The following is a 25822-nucleotide window of genomic DNA, read 5'->3' on the forward strand; positions in this document are numbered from 1 at the left end:
TATGCATGCCTATGACCTAAAACTAGTCATTTTTAACCATCTGACACAACGAACCTGCATTTATTTAGCAAGGTTTGGTAAAGGAGGTTTTCTTTCTTACTTATTTACTTACTTGTGGCAGCAACAATTAACTACAATATAACTGCACTTTACCTTTTGTATAACTGTCTGCATTAGCTTCTTACTTTACTACATTTATCTGAGAGCTTGAGTTACTTGACAGATTAAGATTTTTTTTGCATTAAAAACATATGAAGGGTTTATAAAATATGATATTTTGTTAGAAATTAAATTACCATACAGCTGATACAGGTACATCTGCAACAAAGTGTATTAATCAATGAGTCAATTCACAGAAAATGAATTGCCAACTATTTTGATAAACATTTAAGTCTTTTTCTATTTATATGAGATTTTTTTTCTTTTTTCATATAGTTATTTGGATGTTTTTTCTTTTTGTAAATGATAATGAGTTTGTGGTATTTTTTCTTTTTCTATATATCATTTTGAGGTTTGGGGTGGGGTTTTTTGAAATAATTTGGGGTCTTTAGTTGTTTTTTTAGAAGTTTGGTGTTTTTTGGAAGATTTGTCTGTATTAGGTACTTTTACTTTAAGTACTTTAAATACACATTCCTGATTATACTTAATTACTTGAGTAACATTTTCAATGCAGAACCTTTACTTGTAAAAGAGTATTTTTACAGGGTGGTATTGGTACTTTTACTTAAGTTAAGGACCTGAACCTCTTGATAGATATTATTAATGTTTGTTTATTAACTTGCCCTTGGTCTCACATCATTTTGCAAAAGTGGCCCCTGGGCAAAGCAAGTTAAATATCCCTGCTTTAAACCATGTCTGAATTCTCTACATCACCCTAAAACCTGGAGCAGACAGTGCTTACAGCAAGGTGGTTGACTCAAGTAACAAACTGCCCAACAGAAAGGAAATAAAAACTCTGCGATAAGGGCGACTAACTGTATCCACATCCATTCAATTCCAACAAGTTGTCTCAAGACGTCTAATCTGGAATTGACAGAATGACATCGTGCTCTTTCTCCCAGATTCAGTTACTCACCTTTAGCTCTCCTTTGGCTACTCTGAAGGCCAGCTCAACAACGCTGCCCGCTGCCATGCGTGATGCTGTTGAGGTGTGAGACTCATTCCAGATGGTGTCATTATCAACCTGCCAACCAAAAGACAAAAGATGGAAGACACTGAATGACAGAATGTAAGCAAACAGCGTGGAGATATTTATATCTGTTACATAAGCCTGACTACTGTATGTCTCATTTCACTTCCTTTTTGGTAAGTGGCACCTTGTTTTTTTTATCATGGTAGTTGTTGGTTTTAATAAAATTACCCTAACTACCCTTATTTTTTTTGCTTTGATTTTGATTTTATCATGTTAGCTCACATTCTATTAATTATTGTTTTTACTGCATTACACAATGCATTATTGCCTTTTACGTACCTTGTATTTCTTTAATCATGTGTACCTGTGTTGAGGCAGATATGAACCCATGTGCCTTTACTGGAGAGCACTTTGGGTCACCTCCGATTGTATTTCAATGTGCTGACCTGACTTGACTGAAATCTCTCTGGAACAGTGAAAGAAAACTGGAGGCTCTCTCTGGGACATGGATGACCAAACATACAGCTGTGCCTCCAGAGTAAAAATGTCCAGACCCACAGTGCTGGTAATTTTCCCTCTCCACTCTGTTTTCTTTCTCTCCTCTGTTTGTTCACAAACTGGCATTACTGTCCATCTGGCTCGGACAATGAAATCCGAGGCATTTCTTTTATCCCCGGTCATGGACATGTTGTTCTCATTAGCTCTGACTTGTCATGGTCCGACATGGACTGTCAGGCAAACGTACGCGCTGGGCCGAGCCAGCTCTCTTTTCCTCTTTAATATCCTGTCTTTCCTGTCATTTTCTCTTGCCTGTCTTCTTTGTCTTTTCTTTGAAACAATATCGTCTTTCATCAACGCAGCATTGTATAGCTTTCATTAAGAGCTTTGGAGAATTACACTGTGATCAAAAATAGAGTTGTGTGCTTTGTCTTACCCCTACACCCCCACATGGTAACATGACAAACATCCTTTGAGAGAGGATTCCTGTGGAGACAGAAACATTAAAAATGACTTCATATTTATACATTTATTCAATTACGTTTCGCTTCTTATTGTTTTCATCAGAATTATTTTATGCCAAAACATCTAATAAGAAGAAAAGCCATAAAATGACCTATCATAAACCATCAAATTAAGAGTGGTCATGGTATGACATGACTTGCGATTAAATGTATGACCATCACGTTTGTCGTTTCTTTTTTACTTAGTTAACATAGTTTGAGGACAAAAATATGAACACAATATTTGTCGGACTTGTAAATTAAAAGTTTATGTTGCAGCTTTAATTTTATTATTGAGAAGATCTGGACATCTGGAACTCCGTTTCTTATTGATGTTCCCAATCACATTAACTCTGCAAATAAAACCCTTTCATGGTCACTACTGAATCACTCCAAAGTGTTTTTCAAACAACAAAATGTGGCTCTGAGTTAGGGACACATTTTCAGAATTTACAAGTATAGCAGTGTGAGGAGTTTCATACCGGCCAGTTTGCGGTTATCCAGTTTGAGTCTGTTGAGAGGGTTGGTGCCGTAGAGCAACACGTGGCGCTCTGTATGGACCGACTGCAACTCCTCCAGAGTGGCTTTACGACCACGAATCGTCTGCATCGAACAACACATTTTCATTTCACTTTTTTAATATAATACTGTATTTAGATGCTGCAGACAGAGACAATATACATACTCAAGGATCAAGAATATGACATTACATAGGGAAATCTGTGCACATGGATAATGTATAACTTAATGAATAATAATGTCAAACAGAAAGAAAGCTGGATTCTTCCCTACTTAAAGCTTGTAAACTCAACCGATCTACTTTCAGACAGACAAATAAAATCTATTTTGTAGGCTGGATCAGGACGACATGTAATTAAAATAGCAGGTTTTATAATTCAAGTTGTTGTGACCGCTCAGATAAGATGTAAACACACATGAGATATAATGAGATAATGTCAGTGAATAGGCACCTCCTTATCGACATTACTAATACCAGACAAGCCTCATCAGTGTGTGTGTGTGTGTGTGTGTGTGTGTGTGTGTGTGTGTGCGCGTGTGTGTGTCCCATGTCATACCTCACACTGTCCCCTCAGGCCTCTCTCCTGCAGTCTGGACCAGATGCTCTGTATCCTCCCAGCATGCTCTGGGTGACTGCTGTTGTCTCCACATGTACACTGGTGCTTCAGCATCTGAGAATCATACACCAGGCCTGCATACACACACACACACACACACACACACACACACACACACACACACACACACACACACAGATCAACATTTTGCACTCGTGGCAGTCAAATCTTCACTTCCCCTGTATTGTATTCTACTTCTACCTTTGGAGGACTTTTTATGACTTTTTCAGACATAACATTAAATCCAGATGAAGACACAAGTCATGCATTGCTTACCCTTAAGAGTTTAAACACCCCACAATATGTTTAGGACAAACACCTAGACAGTTCTTTGAGTCTTTAATTCCACATGTTCCAAAGGGCAGAAGTGTTTTAATTGATCTATAAAATATGAGTCACAGAAGACCTTCCAGCTGCTGCCAAATCAGTCGTTCATTAAAGTACGTTCAAAATGGTGTTTCAATTACACTTGATTTTATTTCCTCTTCGTGTTGAATTCACATTTTAAGATCATCATGAGGTTGGTGAGCTTCTTTATTTGGTTGGTTGGTTGGTTCATGAGTAGGACCTCAGGGAGAACAGCCATTCATTTTTGATTTTCCTTCATTTGTCACTGAAATACTTAGCTCTGCTGGTCTGCACATGATGCATGATGCTGGAAATTATATGAATATCATTTTTGGTTCTTTTACTTCTTTCATTATTATTATTTGGAACATGACTGTATATTAGGGAGAGAGAAGAACAGCGACATGTAACAAGGATCCCCAGTTGAATTTGGACCAAGGACACTGCAGTTACATGATGGGCTATTTAACCCCTTAAGATGAATTTGGAATATCACTGAGAGAATGATTATACCCACTTGTTATAATATCTGACTTACCCGTGGTGAAGCGTGGTTTGCTGCTGGTGTCCTGTGTGGCCAGGCTCAGGGGTTTCTCAGGCAGAGTGAGAGAGGTGGAGGCCGGGGACGACTGTGTGCGTGACAGGGGGGCGATGGACCCCCAACCCACTACCAACACCGCTGCCACGTATCATGGGCACTGCCAGGGTCTCCATCTGTCGATGCAGCTGCTGCAGTTGCTTCTGCTGTTCCCATAGCAACGACTACAGAGAGTAAGGGTGATGGAGATGAGACAGAATCAAGTCATACCTATATTTCTAATTCTTTCTAACACTATAAAAATAAAAGAAGGCAAATTTAAGAGGGAAGTTTAGAACAGAAAGTATTAACCACAGAAACTATCTGTGAGTATCTGGCTCTTAACATTCAGTTCCATTGCTACACATATGGTATGCGTGGCAGCGGTGTTGGTAGTGGGTTGGGGGTCCATCGCCCCCTGTCACGCACACAGTCGTCCCCGGCCTCCACCTCTCTCACTCTGCCTGAGAAACCCCTGAGCCTGGCCACACAGGACACCAGCAGCAAACCACGCTTCACCACGGGTAAGTCAGATATTATAACAAGTGGGTATAATCATTCTCTCAGTGATATTCCAAATTCATCTTAAGGGGTTAAATAGCCCATCATGTAACTGCAGTGTCCTTGGTCCAAATTCAACTGGGGATCCTTGTTACATGTCGCTGTTCTTCTCTCTCCCTAATATACAGTCATGTTCCAAATAATAATAATGAAAGAAGTAAAAGAACCAAAAATGATATTCATATAATTTCCAGCATCATGCATCATGTGCAGACCAGCAGAGCTAAGTATTTCAGTGACAAATGAAGGAAAATCAAAAATGAATGGCTGTTCTCCCTGAGGTCCTACTCATGAACCAACCAAATAAAGAAGCTCACCAACCTCATGATGATCTTAAAATGTGAATTCAACACGAAGAGGAAATAAAATCAAGTGTAATTGAAACACCATTTTGAACGTACTTTAATGAACGACTGATTTGGCAGCAGCTGGCAAGGTCTTCTGTGACTCATATTTTATAGATCAATTAAAACACTTCTGCCCTTTGGAAACATGTGGAATTAAAGACTCAAAGAACTGTCTAGGTGTTTGTCCTAAACATATTGTGGGGTGTTTAAACTCTTAAGGGTAAGCAATGCATGACTTGTGTCTTCATCTGGATTTAATGTTATGTCTGAAAAAGTCATAAAAAGTCCTCCAAAGGTAGAAGTAGAATACAATACAGGGGAAGTGAAGATTTGACTGCCACGAGTGCAAAATGTTGATCTTTGTGTGTGTGTGTGTGTGTGTGTGTGTGTGTGTGTGTGTGTGTGTGTGTGTATGCAGGCCTGGTGTATGATTCTCAGATGCTGAAGCACCAGTGTACATGTGGAGACAACAGCAGTCACCCAGAGCATGCTGGGAGGATACAGAGCATCTGGTCCAGACTGCAGGAGAGAGGCCTGAGGGGACAGTGTGAGGTATGACATGGGACACACACACGCACACACACACACACACACACACACACACACTGATGAGGCTTGTCTGGTATTAGTAATGTCGATAAGGAGGTGCCTATTCACTGACATTATCTCATTATATCTCATGTGTGTTTACATCTTATCTGAGCGGTCACAACAACTTGAATTATAAAAACCTGCTATTTTAATTACATGTCGTCCTGATCCAGCCTACAAAATAGATTTTATTTGTCTGTCTGAAAGTAGATCGGTTGAGTTTACAAGCTTTAAGTAGGGAAGAATCCAGCTTTCTTTCTGTTTGACATTATTATTCATTAAGTTATACATTATCCATGTGCACAGATTTCCCTATGTAATGTCATATTCTTGATCCTTGAGTATGTATATTGTCTCTGTCTGCAGCATCTAAATACAGTATTATATTAAAAAAGTGAAATGAAAATGTGTTGTTCGATGCAGACGATTCGTGGTCGTAAAGCCACTCTGGAGGAGTTGCAGTCGGTCCATACAGAGCGCCACGTGTTGCTCTACGGCACCAACCCTCTCAACAGACTCAAACTGGATAACCGCAAACTGGCCGGTATGAAACTCCTCACACTGCTATACTTGTAAATTCTGAAAATGTGTCCCTAACTCAGAGCCAAATTTTGTTGTTTGAAAAACACTTTGGAGTGATTCAGTAGTGACCATGAAAGGGTTTTATTTGCAGAGTAAATGTGATTGGGAACATCAATAAGAAACAGAGTTCCAGATGTCCAGATCTTCTCAATAATAAAATTAAAGCTGCAACATAAACTTTTAATTTACAAGTCCGACAAATATTGTGTTCATATTTTTGTCCTCAAACTATGTTAACTAAGTAAAAAAGAAACGACAAACGTGATGGTCATACATTTAATCGCAAATCATGTCATACCATGACCACTCTTAATTTGATGGTTTATGATAGGTCATTTTATGGCTTTTCTTCTTATTAGATGTTTTGGCATAAAATAATTATGATGAAAACAATAAGAAGCGAAACGTAATTGAATAAATGTATAAATATGAAGTCATTTTTAATGTTTCTGTCTCCACAGGAATCCTCTCTCAAAGGATGTTTGTCATGTTACCATGTGGGGGTGTAGGGGTAAGAGAAAGCACACAACTCTATTTTTGATCACAGTGTAATTCTCCAAAGCTCTTAATGAAAGCTATACAATGCTGCGTTGATGAAAGACGATATTGTTTCAAAGAAAAGACAAAGAAGACAGGCAAGAGAAAATGACAGGAAAGACAGGATATTAAAGAGGAAAAGAGAGCTGGCTCGGCCCAGCGCGTACGTTTGCCTGACAGTCCATGTCGGACCATGACAAGTCAGAGCTAATGAGAACAACATGTCCATGACCGGGGATAAAAGAAATGCCTCGGATTTCATTGTCCGAGCCAGATGGACAGTAATGCCAGTTTGTGAACAAACAGAGGAGAGAAAGAAAACAGAGTGGAGAGGGAAAATTACCAGCACTGTGGGTCTGGACATTTTTACTCTGGAGGCACAGCTGTATGTTTGGTCATCCATGTCCCAGAGAGAGCCTCCAGTTTTCTTTCACTGTTCCAGAGAGATTTCAGTCAAGTCAGGTCAGCACATTGAAATACAATCGGAGGTGACCCAAAGTGCTCTCCAGTAAAGGCACATGGGTTCATATCTGCCTCAACACAGATACACATGATTAAAGAAATACAAGGTACATAAAAGGCAATAATGCATTGTGTAATGCAGTAAAAACAATAATTAATAGAATGCCAGCTAACATGATAAAATCAAAATCAAAGCAAAAAAAATAAGGAAGTTAGGGTAATTTTATTAAAACCAACAACTACCATGATAAAAAAAACAAGGTGCCATTACCAAAAAGGAAGTGAAATGAGACATACAGTAGTCAGGCTTATGTAACAGATATAAATATCTCCACGCTGTTTGCTTTCATTCTGTCATTCAGTGTCCTCCATCTTTTGTCTTTTGGTTGGCAGGTTGATAATGACACCATCTGGAATGAGTCTCACACCTCAACAGCATCACGCATGGCAGCGGGCAGCGTTGTTGAGCTGGCCTTCAGAGTAGCCAAAGGAGAGCTAAAGGTGAGTAACTGAATCTGGGAGAAAGAGCACAATGTCATTCTGTCAATTCCAGATTAGACGTCTTGAGACAACTTGTTGGAATTGAATGGATGTGGATACAGTTAGTCGTCCTTATCGCAGAGTTTTTATTTCCTTTCTGTTGGGCAGTTTGTTACTTGAGTCAACCACCTTGCTGTAAGCACTGTCTGCTCCAGGTATGGGGGTGATGTAGAGAATTCAGACATGGTTTAAAGCAGGGATATTTAACTTGCTTTGCCCAGGGGCCATTTTTGCTAAATGATGTGAGACCAAGGGCAAGTTAATAAACAAACATTAATAATATCTATCAAGAGGTGAAGGAAGTATTCAGATCCTTAACTTAAGTAAAAGTACCAATACCACCCTGTAAAAATACTCTATTACAAGTAAAGGTTCTGCATTGAAAATGTTACTCAAGTTAAAGTAATTAAGTATAATCAGGAATGTGTATTTAAAGTATTTAAAGTAAAAGTACCTAATACAGACAAATCTTCCAAAAAACATACCCCAAAACCTCCAAACTTCTAAAAAAACAACTAAAGACCCCAAATTATTTCAAAAAACCCCACCCCAAACCTCAAAATGATATATAGAAAAAGAAAAAATACCCCCAAACTCATTATCATTTACAAAAAGAAAAAACATCCAAATAACTATATGAAAAAAGAAAAAAAATCTCATATAAATAGAAAAAGACTTAAATGTTTATCAAAATAGTTGGCAATTCATTTTCTTTGAATTGACTCATTGATTGTTGCAGATGTACTTGTATCAGCTGTATGGTAATTTAATTTCTAACAAAATATCATATTTTATAAACCCTTCATATGTTTTAAATGCAAAAAAATCTTAATCTGTCAAGTAACTCAAGCTCTCAGATAAATGTAGTAAAGTAAGAAGCTAATGCAGACAGTTATACAAAAGGTAAAGTGCAGTTATATTGTAGTTAATTGTTGCTGCCACAAGTAAGTAAATAAGTAAGAAAGAAAACCTCCTTTACCAAACCTTGCTGACTAAATGCAGGTTCATTGTGTCAGATGGTTAAAAATGACTAGTTTTAGGTCATAGGCATGCATACAGCATCCCTGCTTTTCAGGAACTGACTGGGTCATGGGTCAGAGGCAACTTTGGTAACCCAAAGTATCGTGATGTAATTCTAGAGAACTTAGAAATGCATCCAGCAAAGAAGCGTGCCTCACCCTGCCTTAAGGAGCTACTAACCCACTTCAGACATGACTGGGTTTCAGAAAAGAGTTTTCCGGTCTCATCGTGGTCTAACTGCTTTTTCGTCCTCACAGTCATTAAAATTCTGGGATGAACATGATTTTATTTTATTTTTTAATCTAAGTGGTCAATTGTAAAAAAAAAAACAAAAAACAAACATCTTCAATCCATACAGTTTGACCCTAAAAAACAACGATTGTGTAAGACAAGGCAAGCATGCAGGCGGAGAATGAAAAACAATATAAACCGCCCAAAGGCTGAGTCTATACTGAGCAGTGGTAGTAAACAACCATTACACCACAACAACCACAAAACAACCACTTCACCTTAGAAAAGCTGTTTTTGAGCTACACTTATGGTAGGGAATGTATATTATATACTCATTTACATCAAAATGAGTATCTTCAGTGGCCTCCATTGTCTTTACATGCAGCATTTGATCTTCTGTGGCTTTGAGTTTTACCTTCTAGTAAACCAGTGAAGTGAAAAAACAACCTTAAATTCACATTTAGAATTGTATAAGGTCATCTAAAGCCCTCATACTCTGTGTGAACACACAGAAATAACAAAGGACTTCCAACATGTTTTTAGAGGTTCCCAGAAATTTAAAGTGAAAATGAGGCATTTTCTGTAACGTAGCAGTGATTTTCAGTTATATTATTTAAGAATAAAGCTGATGTAAACAAACCTATGACCACGTTTTTGTCTAGTGTTTATCTGTCTTAGAATTGTCTATTAGTTTCTAAATGACATGTTTTGAAGTTTTAGCAGTGTGATTATATCTTTAAGGAAGAGGTTTCTTTATTCATGTGTGCCAAAACTGTTATATTTTTTATACATAATAAAAGCCTTTAACTTTAAAAGACTGTTGTTTCTGACCAGCACACTTTAAGTTCTTTATATCCAGTGAAACACTGATTAATAGCATCATCTTCTCTTTCTGCATAGAACGGCTTTGCTGTGGTCAGGCCGCCCGGGCATCACGCAGACCCCACCAATCCAATGTAAGTGTGTGTGTGTGTGTGTGTGTGTGTGTGTGTGTGTGTGTGTGTGTGTGTGTGTGTGTGTGTGTGTGTGTGTGTGTGTGTGTGTGTGTGTGTGTGTGTGTGTGTGTGTGTGTGTGTGTGTGTGTGTGTGTGTGTGTGTGTGTGTGTGTGTGTGTGTGTCAGTCACATGCTCAGCCTGACCACAGTGAGTTTTCCTGCCGTTGCTGCACTGTCAGCAGCCTCTCTGTGGAGGATATTTATGATGTGATGGGGAGACAGCAAAGAGACAAAAATAAGGAAGATGAATTATATTATGTTGTTTTTGTTTTCTACTGACACTTGGGCTACTAATAGTCTTAGTCTTATCGTTTATCCTGAGTTCAGCTACTGTAGTTTTTTTTTTTTTAATTTCTGACATGTACATTAGCAGATGTTCTCATGAAAAACTGGTGCAACATAAAAACAAACTAGAATTTTCATTAAAACCTGAATGACACTGCACACAGCCAGAGCTCAGTCAGTGTTTCCAGTATAATATCTTATAATTCAGCATAAGAAATTAATGTTAAAAGAGGCTCTCTGTATTTTTAACTCCATTAGAGAGGTATTTCAGTGCTGGGTAGATTGTCTTTTTATAAAACTGGGCTGTCTATGCAGTAGAGAGACGCAAATACTTTTGAAATTAGTGCTACATGACCAGAGGAAATAGGCTGCGGCATTCACTTTTACTCAAGAGGTGGATAACCTACAGCTAACACAATACCCTGTGCACAATACGGGAAAAATGAATGTCACCATATTTAATCAGCACTGTCTAGTTTGACCGTTTGATCTTAGTTTGTTCTCTCTGTTGAGCCACTCCTATACTGTTTGTGTCCATGGTGGAAGGCTTTTAAAAATAGAAAAGTACAATCTATAGTTTAAGCAGCTCAATAGCCAGCAAAAATCTGCCAAATGACACAAAATGTATCATTTAGCATATTTTACCCAAGAGATGAGCAGGAAGATCTTGGCACTAGTAAAATGGAGGGGAAGTTTAAAAAAGTCTGTTTACTCATGATACAGACATTGTTATGATACAAAGCTGGTTAAAAAAATGATAAGGTTATCCTTTAAAAGTCCTAACTTCTCTCTATCTGTGTCTGTTAGGGGTTTCTGCTACTTCAATTCTGTGGCCATCGCCGCAAAGCAGCTCCAACACAAGCTCAGCGTCAGCAAGATCCTCATAGTTGACTGGGTAAGACGGCCTCATGCTGCAGTGTTAACACTGATGAAAAAAATCATTCTCATAATACTTGTGCGTACTGTGATACTCAATAGTGAATGTATCTCCTTTTGTATTTCTATGTATCATACTAAAATGTCTTCCTCATCCTGTTGCTAGGATGTTCACCATGGTAACGGCACCCAGGAAGTGTTCTACAATGACTCCAGCGTTCTCTACATCTCACTTCATCGCTATGATGATGGAAACTTCTTCCCCGGCAGTGGGTCACCAGCTGAGGTGGGTGACGTCAAGGTCGCATTGTATGTACATGTTGTACATTGTATTACACCTTTTATAAGAGCCTGACATATGAATGAAATGCAACATGTTTATGTTTGGGTATAGGTTGGTTCTGGAGCAGGCGAGGGCTTCAATGTGAACGTGGCATGGACAGGAGGCCTGGACCCGCCAATGGGAGATGCAGAGTACCTCGCTGCATTCAGGTAGAACCAACTGCTGCTCTGTTTAAACGCTGGAACACATGCTTACAAGATAACACGACAGATACAGATGAGTGACGTATCAAAGGAAAAAACAACACTGACAACACAGTCTCTGGAACTATTCTGCAGGGATGAACACCATCCCACGTTGCAGCAAAATCTTCCATGTGTGTTCAGTCGGGCTGAGGTTACTGTGAAGGATACAGCACATGATTCACATCACTGCATACTTACATACAAAAACATACAGATCCCTCTTGCCTTTTTTGAAAGTATCTCATTTTGTTATGTTTCTCCACTTTTTGTCTTTAATTTGTCACCCATTTATATGTTAAGACAGAGTATTAGGGCCATGTGAGGAGAATGAAGTTGTAATTTAAAAAAATACTGCTGGTTCTCAGATTCAACGATTAGAAAATACCTTTTTAACTTTTGCGGTTGTGTCTGTTATGCATAACAGAGAGTCTGGTGGCTGAAACATGATGGAGAAGGTGAGATAAAGTAGATGTTTGCTCCGTTTCAGCATGCCCTAAAAGTTAGCCTAATACAGTCAGTTTATCTTTGTATCTTTAATTTGTGTCTTGGATGTGGAATCTAGTAGATTGGGTAACAGAAAAAAATTGAAGTTAATTCAGTATTCCAATACTTTTGCCACCAGCTGTGTTCCAGTTTTTATTGATCAGAATGAGGACAGTCAGTGGAGCTGTAATCAGGCAGTTTCTCTAGTTTCCTTTCCACTGAGCCACAACAAACACACTTAAGCTGATCAGAGGCTCAGCTTCACACTGTCTCTGACGCACTTCTTGCGTAATTAATAATCCTCCTCATTTGGAGAGCATGTGTCTGGCGCTTCCTGTTTCCAATAACTTTGGATGCTTTGCAGTAAATGGTCTCCAGGTCTTGTGTTTGACAGACTGCGGAGCATTACTTCCTGATTGTGGGTTGGATAATTGTCATCAGGGGGTGTTTGGCACCAATAAAGGTTCAGTGGTGTGGGCTTTTTGGTTGTCTGGTACATCCAACCTCAAGGAAACTGTGGCAGCCGCAAGGTTACTGGAAAAGTCGCAGACATAAGGGGGGAAATTGTGCGCAAGCACACAGGCATGTATATGTTTGTATACAACACACACTAGCTCAAACATGCTCTCACACGCATAGTCATCAGATGGGTGGGCCAGGATCCTGAGGCTAATGAAATGACAGTAGGTGGGCAGCTTCAGCAATGATCTGCCTTAGTGAATCGAGTTCCTGTAATTACTGTCAACCTCCAGTATTATACAAGACTAACAACCAATGTGAGATGTATTCAAACATAAAACTGCTGAGGAGTTTTAAATATGGTAAGGAAGAGAACCTGATGCTTAAGGAGGCTGTCCTTCCTTTTAAAGTGTTGTTAAATTTAAAAAAAACTCCAGTTCCAGGACTCTCTTCTGTAGCATGATCCTGACCTCTGACCTCCCTGCAGAGCGGAGCAATATATTTTACTCTGAGAATTATTTAAACCAGGGGGGTTGTGCACCCAGTGTTTTTGAGGGAGAACAGTTAACATCCATTGCAGTGACATCATGGATGTATAAAGAAAACTGGATACAGCCTTGAATGCAGGGCCTCTGTCATTTCTTTGAAAGTTGCTTTGTGGTGCTTATGGCCAAAAAGGTTTGCCTGGAAATTACCATCTCTGCATCATTTCGGCCTCAGAGCATGCATAGTAGAGACCTCGCTGGCCGAGAAGCTAACTTCCAGTGTAGCTCCTTTGCTAACTTGAATTTTGATAACATGGTTTAATTGTGTGGCTCCTCTTGACTTTCCAAACAGTGTCTGCAATTAACTTTTGACTAACCGGCCAAGGTGGCTAGGAGATGAAAAAGCATATTTTTTTACCAACATGCTCCCCCAAATGACACCAAAACACTGCAGAGACTCTCAGCATTGTTTAATACATGACTTTTTTTGGTACAAACATTTACCCTCCAGTGTGGCAGATGGCCTTCAGAGATTGAAGTGAAAAATCTACCCACATTTGGTGGGTTGTGACACTTAGAAAATGTATCCACAGTTTTATGTCTCTTTTCCAATGTAAGTCTATGGAAAAAAATCTTGGGCCCCCATGACATTATGTGATGGACCCAGAAGTTGTAGTCACAGGGTTTGGTCACTGTGTCAAATTGGCTTCAAATTCCGGCGTGCTTCCTAGCGGCCTGGCTGACATGTCCAATTTTGCCAACAGTTTAAATGTGCTTGCAAGCTGAGTACAGGTGGTTATATTAGATTACATTTCCATGGGGGTGAATGGAGACAAAAGCCCAAGAGGTCTTTTATTCGAAGACTTATTTGAAGATTATCCCATTAACAGAGATTGTGCCAATTGGATGGAGAAAAACAAGTTTTACAACCAGATATTGGATTTAGATATCATCTTTTCATATTGGTGTCCCCTGTAGAGTCTGAAAAAAAGCTTTTAAAGCAGTTTTGAATTGCTTAACATTTGAAATTTGCAGATCCATCTGCTCATAATTTAGATCCAAATCTGTCCCTCTCTGTTTGTCCCGTCACATCAGAGCTGAGCAGGAGAAGCTGTGAGCACAGTGAACTAGGTAATGTTGGCTCCAGTGTTTGTTCTCATGGCGAGAGACCTCCCTAAAGTTTTGGACATTTCTGGCTTTTCTGTGTACTCCAAGTAGACTGAGGTTTGTAGGTTTTTGTTTCCCTGTCATTATAAGTTACAGGAAAAAAATATTTTTGTCAAATTTAAAACAGAAAATGTTTTGAAAAGTATTTAATGACAAAATTGAGTTGAACCAGTCTCCAAAGTAATCAGACGTCCCCCCCTCAAGTTCAATGGGAAAGACAAAAAGTGATTCAAAGTATCCTTTTTACTTCATAATGCCAATCGTATGGCCTGGTATTCAGATCTGGACCTAATAGAAGTTCTAAGTAATTCTCTGTTTGTTTTAATCTGCCTGCAGCCCCAGATGTTGAGAGTTGACCACATCAAAACTTTTCAGATAGACACAGATTGTCTGCTCAGTTATAGAATATAATACCCATTTAAAGATGTGATATGAGAGTTGGGGTCACAGATTCAAGGTGAAACTTGAGCTGAATGGTATAGAAAACTCAAATTTCTACAGTAGAAACAGAAACGGTGCCTTTATATATGGCAGAGAGAGAAAGAACTATTTTTAGATCACCTTTTGTTTTTTATTAGCAAGTACAGAGTACAACATGTGAAAGGAATTGTGGGTAGAAAGAGAGAGATGAGAACTAAAAACAAAGGTGGACTTGAACAGAGGACACCGGGCCTCACTTTGCACTCAAAATAAGTGTGCACGCAAAGTTACTGCTGGACTCGAGACACATAGCCACCTGCTGATTTTGTTCTTATCACTTTTGTATGCTGGTAAATTAAGATTATACTGAATAAGTTTGTGCCCGCTGTCTGCAACTAGCATACTGCTATGCCCACATTTTTCTATCTAAGGAAATATGTTTGGCCAAAGGTGTGTCATGGAGAAAGCTGTGCTGTTGTTTTGACACACCGATAAGCAAGTTTATCACTCTGTTCAAACATGTTTCAGTTGAGGATGCGCTCTTTTCTTCTTCTTAAAGCCACGGCCAGACAAGCCATAACCTGCTGGGAGAAAAATTGGAGTCTTTCATATACCCTAGATGCCGGTATATAGGTTACCACTTAAAATCAGCTACACAAGCGCAATGCCATGGAAATAGTACATAAAACCAAAAGTGTTACATTTCCATATGGTCATTCTCCTGTGCTGCAGTATGAGCTAAGACTGGGATACCCATAGTTATATATTTCAGTTATGATTATGAAGTATGAAATAAGGTCATTTTCATAGTTATTTAATACATTTGGTCAGTGCATTACTAAATCAAGGGTTTTATATTGTTGTCTATTACAGCCTTTTTTTAATGAATGCAGATTTAATATGCTTTGGCTTTTGTTAAAAGTCCCATGTTATAAAAAGTGTGATTTCAATATATGTTTTTAGTATCGCTTAGTATTTAGCAGGTATAGGCGCTAAATAAATACAGTAAAAATGTGAAAATGTTCAATCCACAAAGAAATGCACCTTCTGTATTTAGAAGTTGTGCCTTTCAATGTGACGTCAGGACTTATGTAAAGTTGTGATGTCACAACAAAACTTTAAAGACTGTTTCAAACTAGAAGCACAAATATTGTAAATGGGTCCTTTCGTATTTTCAGTTGGCATGTTTTGCAGTGTATGTGCATGATCAGCTGACAGGAAGTAAACATGAACCCATGCTGTTGCCAAGCATCACAATTCCAGTGAAACGATCTCTAAAGATGCAAAGGAAGTGTGGCAATAGTACAGTTAGTTGCTTCATTATTTGTGTATATGCATTTGTATGCTTTAAGCACCAGTGCTGTCATCTAACAAAGTGTTATTACTTTGTCATAGTACTCAAATATTTTTCTGCAGTATCTGTACTGAGTTTAATTTTTCAGTCAATTTTTACTTTTACTCCACTACATATCCTAAATAAAATGCATTCTTTTTTCTCCGTTTCCCCGAAACATCTTAGTTTCTTATTACAAAAGCAAAGGAAGGGAGTTCCTAAAAAGACTTTATTTTTCTTCAAGTGTAATGTGCACACCATTTTTAAAGTGGTGTATCTTACAAAGAATTAAGCTACATAATTCCCAAAATTCTGACCGATTACTTTTTTATTAACAGCAGTCACTTGTACTTTTACTTCCAATACTTAAGCACATTTAATATCATAACATATCTTTTGATATCTAAGTACAATAAACATCAGATACTTTGAGACATTTACTCAACAAGTATTCTAAAAGGTGATTTTAACTTCAGCCACAGTTATTTCCTGATAAGATATCTGTACTTTTACTTAAGTGTGGCTGGCAGTTACTTCATCCACCACTGTTAAGCACATATTTGTGTGTACATACCCTTTGTGAATGAGACCTATTGTGATGAAATGGTCATTTTCAGCAGAAAGTCAGATGAGATGTACAGTTTGATTAAAGAGCCCAATATCACAGCCAATGTCTCCATGAGCTTTACAGATCAGAACAGAGCTGTCAGTTAGTACATACATGAAGTGTAATTATTCAGAGGTAATAGTTGGCAATATTTTGAGCTATTTTGAAAGGAAAAGTCTTGTGGGAATAACTATTAACTATTATGATTAGCCTTTAGGTCCACATGATCTCTTTCTAGGCCCTTTACCTTAACAACCAAATAAAGAACATTTTTTTCTTTTCTTAAAGCTAAAATCTAAAAGGCTCCCCCACCTCACACACGCAGCTTATGCACCATACACCTCCTTTGTAATTAATTAGTTTGCAAATGTTAGATGGTCTGTGGAAAAAAACATAAAATGAAGTGTATAAGCCTTTTAATGGAATATATTTTATGAGTTAAAGTTTGTGAGTGCTTGATTCAACTTCAGAGGGGAGCTTTGTTGCATTTTCACCTTATCCTTCACTCTCACCCCCCCCTTTATTTTCCATCACCCCGACCCTCACACACAAACACACATTCTCCCTCTTCCTCTCCGCCCTTGATTGATCTTTAATAAGCGTCCCCTCCTCTCCTCCGCCCTCCCTCCTTCCCTCCATCTTTCCATTAGTTTGTCTGTAGTTACTCTCTCCGGGGGGAGCGTGGCAGCTTTAATGGGTCCACAGAGGAGGTGGGGTCGGGGTTTTGCGGTTAGGTGTGTGTATGTGCGGGGATGAGTGAAGAGTGTGTGCGTGCTCTGCTTTATATCACCGTGACAACGATAAAGTTTCAGTCCACTTTGACTGAAATGATGTCAAACACCACCAACAGGATGAAAGATCATTTCCGCTGTGTGTGTTTGCATCTCCGTATGTGAAAATGTGTTGTGTATGTCTCTGTGTTGTGTGTTTGCGTGCAGAAGCTCATATTGGAATGTGCTTGTTGCGTTTTATCTTCCTGTGTCCTCCTTTTGTCTATGAGCTCATGTTGTCCATCTGCATGCAGTCATTACAGCAGAATGTGTTTGGATATGTATGCTTGAATGTGTGCATGTGTGTGTGTGTGTGTGTGTGTGTGTGTGTGTGTAAAGGGGAGGGAGGGAGGTCTCCAAAGTCCCCAGGCAGAATAATGAAGGTAAATGGATCCCAGATGGACTGTTTTTCCTCTTTTCTCTGTGTTGTCAATGACGTGAGGAGAGTGACAAGCCTCTAATGGGAAACAGACTCACACACTGCGGCTTTGAAGTCCGCCGACAGCATCGTGCCGCCGAGCCGAGCCTCCCTCCACCTCCCTCCGCCTCAGGACGGCAACGCTCTCTTCCTAACAACAATAGCATTAAGGAAGTATTCATCTGTTTGATGTCCGCAAACAACACTAAGCAGCTACAGCATAAGAGCTGACAAAACAATATGACTTTGTCAAGCAGACTTGTCTTACTCAAGGCTGTGCAGCTTGTCCAGCACTGAAACAAAGGTCCTTTGTCAACTCCGTTTGAGCTGCTGATTCCAAGATTAGCCAAATCTTGGTGTAATTTGTCATGTTAATGACTTTTTTTAGATTTGATCATGAATATCTGTCATCTTGAGGACACTTTAAAGTTTTGAAATGCCTTGTTTGATTGGACAGCTACGTTTCGTACAATTAATAACAGTTTTCATGAGCAAACTGAAGAAAAGTTATAGGCTCAATCCCATTTTTTATTTTTACACCTACCATAATTTTTGAGTCCCTCTCTTCCCCCAAGAGAATTACGAGGGCTAGTAGTTGAAACTTACCCCTAAGAAATGGGACAACCCTTCAAGATGCTATTACATCATCAGTTGTCATCAATGACGTTTACATAATCAGACATAACATGCCAATGGCAAAAGTATCATAATGCATTTGTCCTTTCTCTGATGGAGATTAAAAAACACACACACACATGGATGCATGTGATTCATTCACAACATACTTTTCACGCTGTCACTCGAGCAAAGAAGTCATCAGATAAGAAGAACACTGTTTCTTTACCAGGTCACTAGCAGTGATCTGTAGGCTAATCTTAGCAACACTGTCAGTATGCAATGATATAAGAGGAGCATAAAAACTGCAGTATTTTCACTGCTTGGCATAAGTTAAATTTCAGGCATTATATGACATGAAACTTGTAATGCATAAATCAGCAATAAAACTGTAATGCCAGCAAGATAGCTAGTTAGCTACCAAAACCTGGCATTCTGCTAGTATTTTATGTTGTTGTTTTTGTGCTTTTTATAAAGAAAAGGACCATAATACATTGAAGCAACATTAAACTAAGAAAATATGGTGGTTATAATATTTTTTTATAACTTTACCAGTGAAGAAAAAACATTAATGGGTTTCTTTATTTGCTTGCTTGGCAATGATTTTTCATAATCATTCACTTTGGAGTGTGCATGTAGTCCTAAAACATAGCCATATGCCTCCATCCCAATGAGAATCAAGACACCCTACCCCTAGATGTGTCCTTGAAAACAATATTGGGATTTTCTCTGACTAATTATTTCATTTGTTTATTTTTAATTTAACCTTTATTTAACCAGGGTGGTCCCACTAAGTATAAGAATCTTTTTTTTTAAGGGAGACCTGGCCAAAACAGTCAGCAGTGAAAACATAATGTTGCAGTCAGGCAGTCTAAAAACATCGACATCCTATGGAAATTGCTTCTAAAGTCTTTCATTTGAGAATTAAATACATTTGACAATAGCAGCTCTTTGAGTTAATCAACCTTTGAATCAAGTAGTAGCCTATATTATCAATATCATGTATTGAAGCATGCTTCTGTTCAGATTTGATTCTTTTAATGTCAACTTTCCTCTTTCTATTTTGTGTCCCATTCAACAAAAATACATTTCTCTGTGCCAACAGTGATTCAACTTCGACCCACTGAGTGATAAAACGTCAAAAGCGACTCCTCTCAGCGGTGCACTCAGTACAGCAATGTTTCTTGCAGAGTATTTCTTGCAGCTTTTTGACAGTTGTGATGACTGCAGTTCTTGAGCTTTTAAATGGTTTTCCAGAACTATGTGTTAAACCTTCCTGTAGAATCACTGGCACAGAGTCAGAGTCCACAGAGACCAGATTTCCTAAGTTATCACTGAGACTTGTGCAGGAACTCTCTCCTCCTGTGACTGCGTAACTATCCACTGTGGTATTCTTCTGCTTTTTATGTGACTCCAAAGAAAAAAGTTTCCTCTCCTTCTATTCTTTGAGTTAAACTATGTAATTGAGACTCAAATGTGCGCCAATCAGGACGAAAACATACTATAGACATGTGATTCAAATTGTCATATTTTGTTTGTCTATGTTAGCAGTGTGTTTCTGACCTCTTTACAGTGTTTTTATAAAAAAAAAAAAAAAAATCAAAAAAGGGTTCCATGTTACGCCCAGGGGATGACACAAACCTGCAGGAGGACAGACATTACATGGCAAAACACAGCAGACTTTTCATTGGCATTAGTAGTTAAAAAGGAAAAATAAAACCACACAAGTTGGCGTCATCCTTTCAAGAGTGCTGTGTAATATATGACTTGTATCAGCCTCTATTGGCAACTAACAGGAACTACAACAACACACACGTCTTTCCAGTCCCCTCAAAGTGACAGCAGTTGATGTGTTTGTGTCCCCACAGGTCTGTGGTGATGCCCATCGCTCAGGAGTTCTCTCCGGACGTCGTTCTTGTGTCGGCTGGGTTTGACGCCGCTGAGGGCAACCCCGCTCCTCTGGGAGGGTACAAGGTCTCCGCCAAATGTAAGCACTGTTCTCCACCACAGACTGCACAGTCTGTCCTCCAGTCCTTACCTCAAGACCTCATTTTTAAAAAGTGGTGCCAATAAGAACTTTAAAATCTAGTGGGTATTTCGAGATATTAATAGATTATTACAGCTCCTGTCAAGCATGAACCAAAGAGAAGGAGTTGTGCCTCCTTCCATACCTCGCTGCATCACTGATGTAACCATAATTATAGTAATTAGTGGTTGGCATGTTTCTGGGGGAGGATCCACAAGGTAAAAATATCCGTTTGTTTTCATAGAATATTGGAAATTATAGCAAAACTCATTTTGGTAAGTCTTTAAGTAAGCAGCCTACCTGCCAAGCTTTATTCCGATTGGCTTTTACTTGGTTCAAACTCCATGTTAACTTTTCTGTGTGTGTCGACCACAGGTTTCAGCCTCCTGACTCGCCAGCTGATGTCTCTAGCAGGGGGTCGCCTGGTTCTGTCCCTTGAGGGAGGTCACGACCTCACAGCTATCTGTGACGCATCTGAAGCCTGTGTCAGTGCGCTCCTGGACATACAGGTACGGCATGCTGGGTGTTGATGGAAACATCTCAGCTTATATTCAGAGTTTAAATGATCCCCAGTGTTAGGGAAAAAAGACTGGATTATCAGAGGGTTTTGAAAGGTTGGACACAAGAAGCAGAGGAGCCAGGGATACTTACATACTAAATTTAAGTCGTTATTCTCCTCTTTATGGAAAAAAATGTAATGGACAAATTGTCTCAATCTCAAAACACTTTTTGCACCTACCACTTAGCTTTTACATCTTTTATATTACATGCTCATGTCTAAGGTAGGGTATCCTGATTCTTTTTGGAATAGAGGATAAGATATTGGATTGGACAAAAATATTATATTATTATGGTATAACATATTTGGGTTTAGACTTAAAAAGTGTCTTTATTTTATTTAAAATGAATTATTTTTAAAATTTGCATTAGGTGTAGAGTTGGTCCTGATTCCAATATAATTCTAGGCACTCTTTCCTGTATGTCTTCAGTCATTTTTTAGTTAATTGTTAAACCACTAAAAAGAGCACATTCACGGTCATTTGAATGTCCTAATGACTGCTTTTCTGTCCTGTAGGACCCACTGCCAGAAGAAGTCCTACTGCAAAAGCCGAACGCTAACGCAGTCCGCTCCCTGCAGACCGTCATACAGATACAAAGTGAGCAACTACAACATTTTATTCAGTTTTTTCTTTTTATATTCCTTCTTCTTATTTTTATAACCATCACAAGGGTCCTCCAGTTACAGTACTGGGATCAGACCAGGATCCACATCAGTTTGCTGTTTGCATGATGACACTGGTAACCTGTATGCGTGTGTGTGTGTGTGTGTGGCAGGTCAGTACTGGCAGAGTGTAAAGGCTCACAGCGGATCAGTGGGACTGTCCTACCTGGCTGCTCAGAGAAGAGACTGCGAGGAAACAGATGCTGTTAATGCTTTAGCCTCACTCTCTGTGGGAGTCCTTTCCAACAAAAGGTACAGCATGCACACACACACACACACACACACACACACACACACACACACACATTGACACAAACACAAATGGTCATGCAAGCAAGCTAAGAAAAACATATCACACTTCAATGTCTGCACAAGCTCCCTCAGCTCTCCGCTCACGTCTATTTTTCACCTTCTTCACCTCTAGCCTCCCCGACGAGCCAATGGAGCACGACAGCGACTCCATGTAGTCCGACCAATCACCTCACAGAACTCACCTTCAGGATTTGTGCCCCACCCGTAGCCTCGGATCTCCTGCGCTGTCACACGACCGTGAAGGAGGGGCGTGTTTTTAATGCCACTGAGCCCCACCCATCTGCCTTATTCACACACATGCACCAACACACAATGCTGAACCTCTCCGGAGCTGCAGTATGAGCACCTCAATGCTGGTAACCACTCAGCTGAAGCCAGCAGCACTACCTGCAGCTGGGAAACCTTCTGAAACCTCACCAAAGAGCAATACAAGATTTTTTAAAAAATACTTTTCATGTCTCCTGACTGACATTGGATTTGTGTGTGTGTTCAGAGGTCCAGTGCCACAACTCTGTGACCACAAACCGTAAAGGAACTTGAAGCACTATGTACCAGCAGCTGTTTTGTTGCCTTAACTTCGCCTTAACGTGAGGACCTACAGGTTTCAAAAGGAAGAGACTCTGGATCCTTTCCTCTTCTGCCACTTTGCAGATAGAAACTGTGACATCAGGTGGAAGCATAAAAACCTGATGGATGCAAAAATATCAAGAGTAAGAAGTGGCCACATCATAATGAAAGAATGGAAAAAAAGACACGGAGATTGTCTGTTTTAATGATGTCATTACATGCAGCTTAACCACTAAAAAGAAGACAACAAAGAACTTGAGGGAAAGAGAGAAAATGAAGACACACAATGGACATCTGGTTTTGTAGAAACAAAAGACATGTCCTTGTTGTTTTATTGCACTGTTCATTCCATAATGTGAACCATAAGAAATTCCAAAGCTCTGGGATTAAAAAAACAAAAAAACAAAACAATAACTCCTCTGTAGGTTATTTAATAGTTTTTTTTTGAAGATTTGGATGAAATTGTGTTTGCTCTATTTTTGTCCCGCTCTTCATCTGACATGTCTTAGAAAGTCTCACTCTGGGGACACGCATCGGCCGAAATACTGTTGTATTTCTTATGAAGTAGGCGAAAATGTTACGAGCAGGATCATTTTTCACTGCTGTTCAGTGTCTTAGATGTACACACATCCACATAAACACACCTACACACACATGTACAAAGCAATGACAAACTGTTGATGTACCACTAGTATTGAATACTGTATATTATTGTTTATATTTGAGACTAAAGGAGCGGTCATTCCACCCCGGCACCACTGAGGACCATTTGTATTGTTCTATAGTAGCAATAATGTTAATGCACTTAATGGACATCACCCAAAGAAAACTGCCTTAAGACAGCCTGTACTTGGCAACGGGACTGTGTGAAGCAACACAAGGGACCAGTATGGACACTGCTCTTTCAGAGACTTTGCTTCTTAAAACACGGCATTTGAACCTGTGGATTTAACATCACATATGCAGACTTTTGTATACTGTTTATTTTGATGATCAGCCTGGTTTGAATGTTTTCTTCATTGTCTTAAAAATAGTTTTGGTGTTCCAGGCTTTATCACAGTCTAATTAAGGAAACATTGTGTTTGGTTTGGAAGTGAACTTGAGTGTTTTTTTTTCTCTCCCATATATGACACTCTTCTCTGCAACTGCGCTTAGCAGCAGCTCTTCTTTTCACGTTGCAATCGACACAGGCGAAACACGTTGGTCCATCATCTACGCCGATGTTTGAACGGGAGGACAAGTCGCTCATTCCTTTGAAATTTGCCCTGCTAAAGGGGTATATAAGGGGCTCTGTATTTCAAACGTGAAAACAACAACATCATGTTTCTTAGTTTGGATGTTTTTATGAAGCAAATAACAAATCTAATTGAATCTTTTTTTTTATGCGCTCTTAAGTTTGAGGATTTTGCTGACCAAAGCTATTGTCGTAAGATTAGAGCTGCAGATAGCCAATTTTTACAAGATTTCTGGTGTTTTTTCCATACTTTTTCAGTTTTAGCATGTTAAAAAAAACTTCACCAACAAAATGACTATTTGTGTGCCAGTTGCTCACTGCATTTTGCATTGAATTTATGAAGAAAACATTGTTCTCACATTTCTCCATGGTAGGCAAAGAATCTAAAAAGGCAAAACATTCGTCATGAATTGAAGTCATTGGGAACCATGATTAACAATAGCAACACAAAATATATGATTACAAACACTCACACAACTCATGCATTGCATTCCAAGTCTCATTTTATCCATTCGTATGCTCGGCACCTCCCAAATACATGTATTTTGCTAAAACTTCACAACATAAAAATATTTGGCCTTTGAGTAGAATTAGGATTTTTGAAAGAAAAGAAAAAAGCATTTGTTTGAGAAGTACTGACTATATAACTGGATAAATGAGACTTGGATTGCAATGCAGGAATTGTGTGAGAGTTTGCAAACAGACATTTTGATATGGTTTTGTTATTAAACACGGCCCCCATTTACTTAAATTCATAGAGAATGTTTGTTTTCCTTACATGCCTCCATGGTGAACAAAGAATCCAAAAAAGGCAAACTTTTCCTCACAAATGCAAGGTAACAGGGCATGACTAACTGATTTACGAATGGTAATTTCGTTGGTGAAGTATTCCTTTAAACCATCTAAAACTGAGACACTAACATTATCCAATCATACTGAGACTAATGAAATTCATGTTTGACTTCTTCCATGGCTTTATCTGATAAGTGTCGCTTTACAGCTGTCCTTTAAATTTTTACATCCATGATTGGATTTTTAAGCAGCACAATGTGATTTTCAACTCTTGTTTTTAAGAATTCAGTTTTAAAAAGAGCCTTGATTTGTTTTGGTTTTTTTTTGTTGTTGTTGTTGTTGTTATTTTATTTAGATTAAAATGAGCACAATCTCCACATAAAGTATATGTGACTGGTCAAAAAGAAGTATTGTCAGTTTAGGATGGAAACGAGTTTGTTTCAGTGAGACCCTGGGCATCATCTGCCTAAAAGAAGGCCTCGGATGCTTTTAATATAAAGCCAAACAACAGTAGAGCTAATTGTTAAGTTTTCGCCTTTGCAGAAGTCCCGCTGCTGTTGCACTACTGCTCCATCCCAGTAGGAATTATTAAGAAAATGTTGCATACAGGACTGGTGTTCTGTAATGGGTGTAACTAAAGTGTGTCATTCTTTTTGTGTTGTTCATAGTATTCTTACCAGCAAGTGACGGCATTGAAATAATATGCTGTGTCTCTCTTATCCAGTGCGCCCAGTAGGTGCATGTGGTGTCTTTGAAGTAAATGTGTGTGACTGTGAGAGAGTGTTGGCAACTGCATGTGCACATATGTGGACTTCTCTCATGTGTTTTGTACATGCATTTGCAAGTGTTAGTATATCTGTGTGTGTGTGTCTGTCAAATACTGTAAATGACCTCTTGTATTATATTCCCAGTGGCTGTTTTTTTTAGTGTGTGTGTGTGTCTTATAGTAGAGGCCAGTATTGCCTCAACTCTTAATTTCCTTTATTACTGATGTCATTCGTACCTTCTTAAAGAAAGACACTGTAAATAGAAACTCCAAGACCAAAATACACATGTCACACATGTGCCTTGATGCATTCAGTTGCATGTGTATTGGTAACTCTTAACTAACTGGACTTACAGTAACTCTGTATATCTATAAACATTGACATTGAAATCTTTGT

At 38.9% G+C, this 25822-nt stretch overlaps 1 protein-coding gene across 3 annotated transcripts in view; it reads left to right on the top strand.

Annotated features, from left to right (window-relative positions):
* Nucleotides 1–24078, top strand: part of hdac7a (histone deacetylase 7a) — an 88519-nt gene extending 64441 nt beyond the window's left edge. For all 3 annotated transcript variants that reach the window (XM_042492530.1, XM_042492531.1, XM_042492532.1), the window contains 14 exons: nt 4587–4718; nt 5521–5654; nt 6117–6237; nt 6737–6786; nt 7668–7775; nt 9966–10021; nt 11153–11240; nt 11388–11507; nt 11616–11713; nt 20375–20493; nt 20908–21041; nt 21608–21689; nt 21868–22006; nt 22179–24078. In XM_042492530.1, the coding sequence (XP_042348464.1) occupies nt 4587–4718; nt 5521–5654; nt 6117–6237; nt 6737–6786; nt 7668–7775; nt 9966–10021; nt 11153–11240; nt 11388–11507; nt 11616–11713; nt 20375–20493; nt 20908–21041; nt 21608–21689; nt 21868–22006; nt 22179–22221 (1424 nt within the window). In that variant the 3' untranslated portion in view covers nt 22222–24078. The remainder of the gene's footprint in view (nt 1–4586; nt 4719–5520; nt 5655–6116; nt 6238–6736; nt 6787–7667; nt 7776–9965; nt 10022–11152; nt 11241–11387; nt 11508–11615; nt 11714–20374; nt 20494–20907; nt 21042–21607; nt 21690–21867; nt 22007–22178) is intronic.
* Nucleotides 24079–25822: the final 1744 nt, after the last annotated feature.

The sequence above is a fragment of the Plectropomus leopardus genome, chromosome 8 (genome assembly GCF_008729295.1).
Source record: "Plectropomus leopardus isolate mb chromosome 8, YSFRI_Pleo_2.0, whole genome shotgun sequence".
Taxonomy (NCBI): Eukaryota; Metazoa; Chordata; class Actinopteri; order Perciformes; family Serranidae; genus Plectropomus; species Plectropomus leopardus.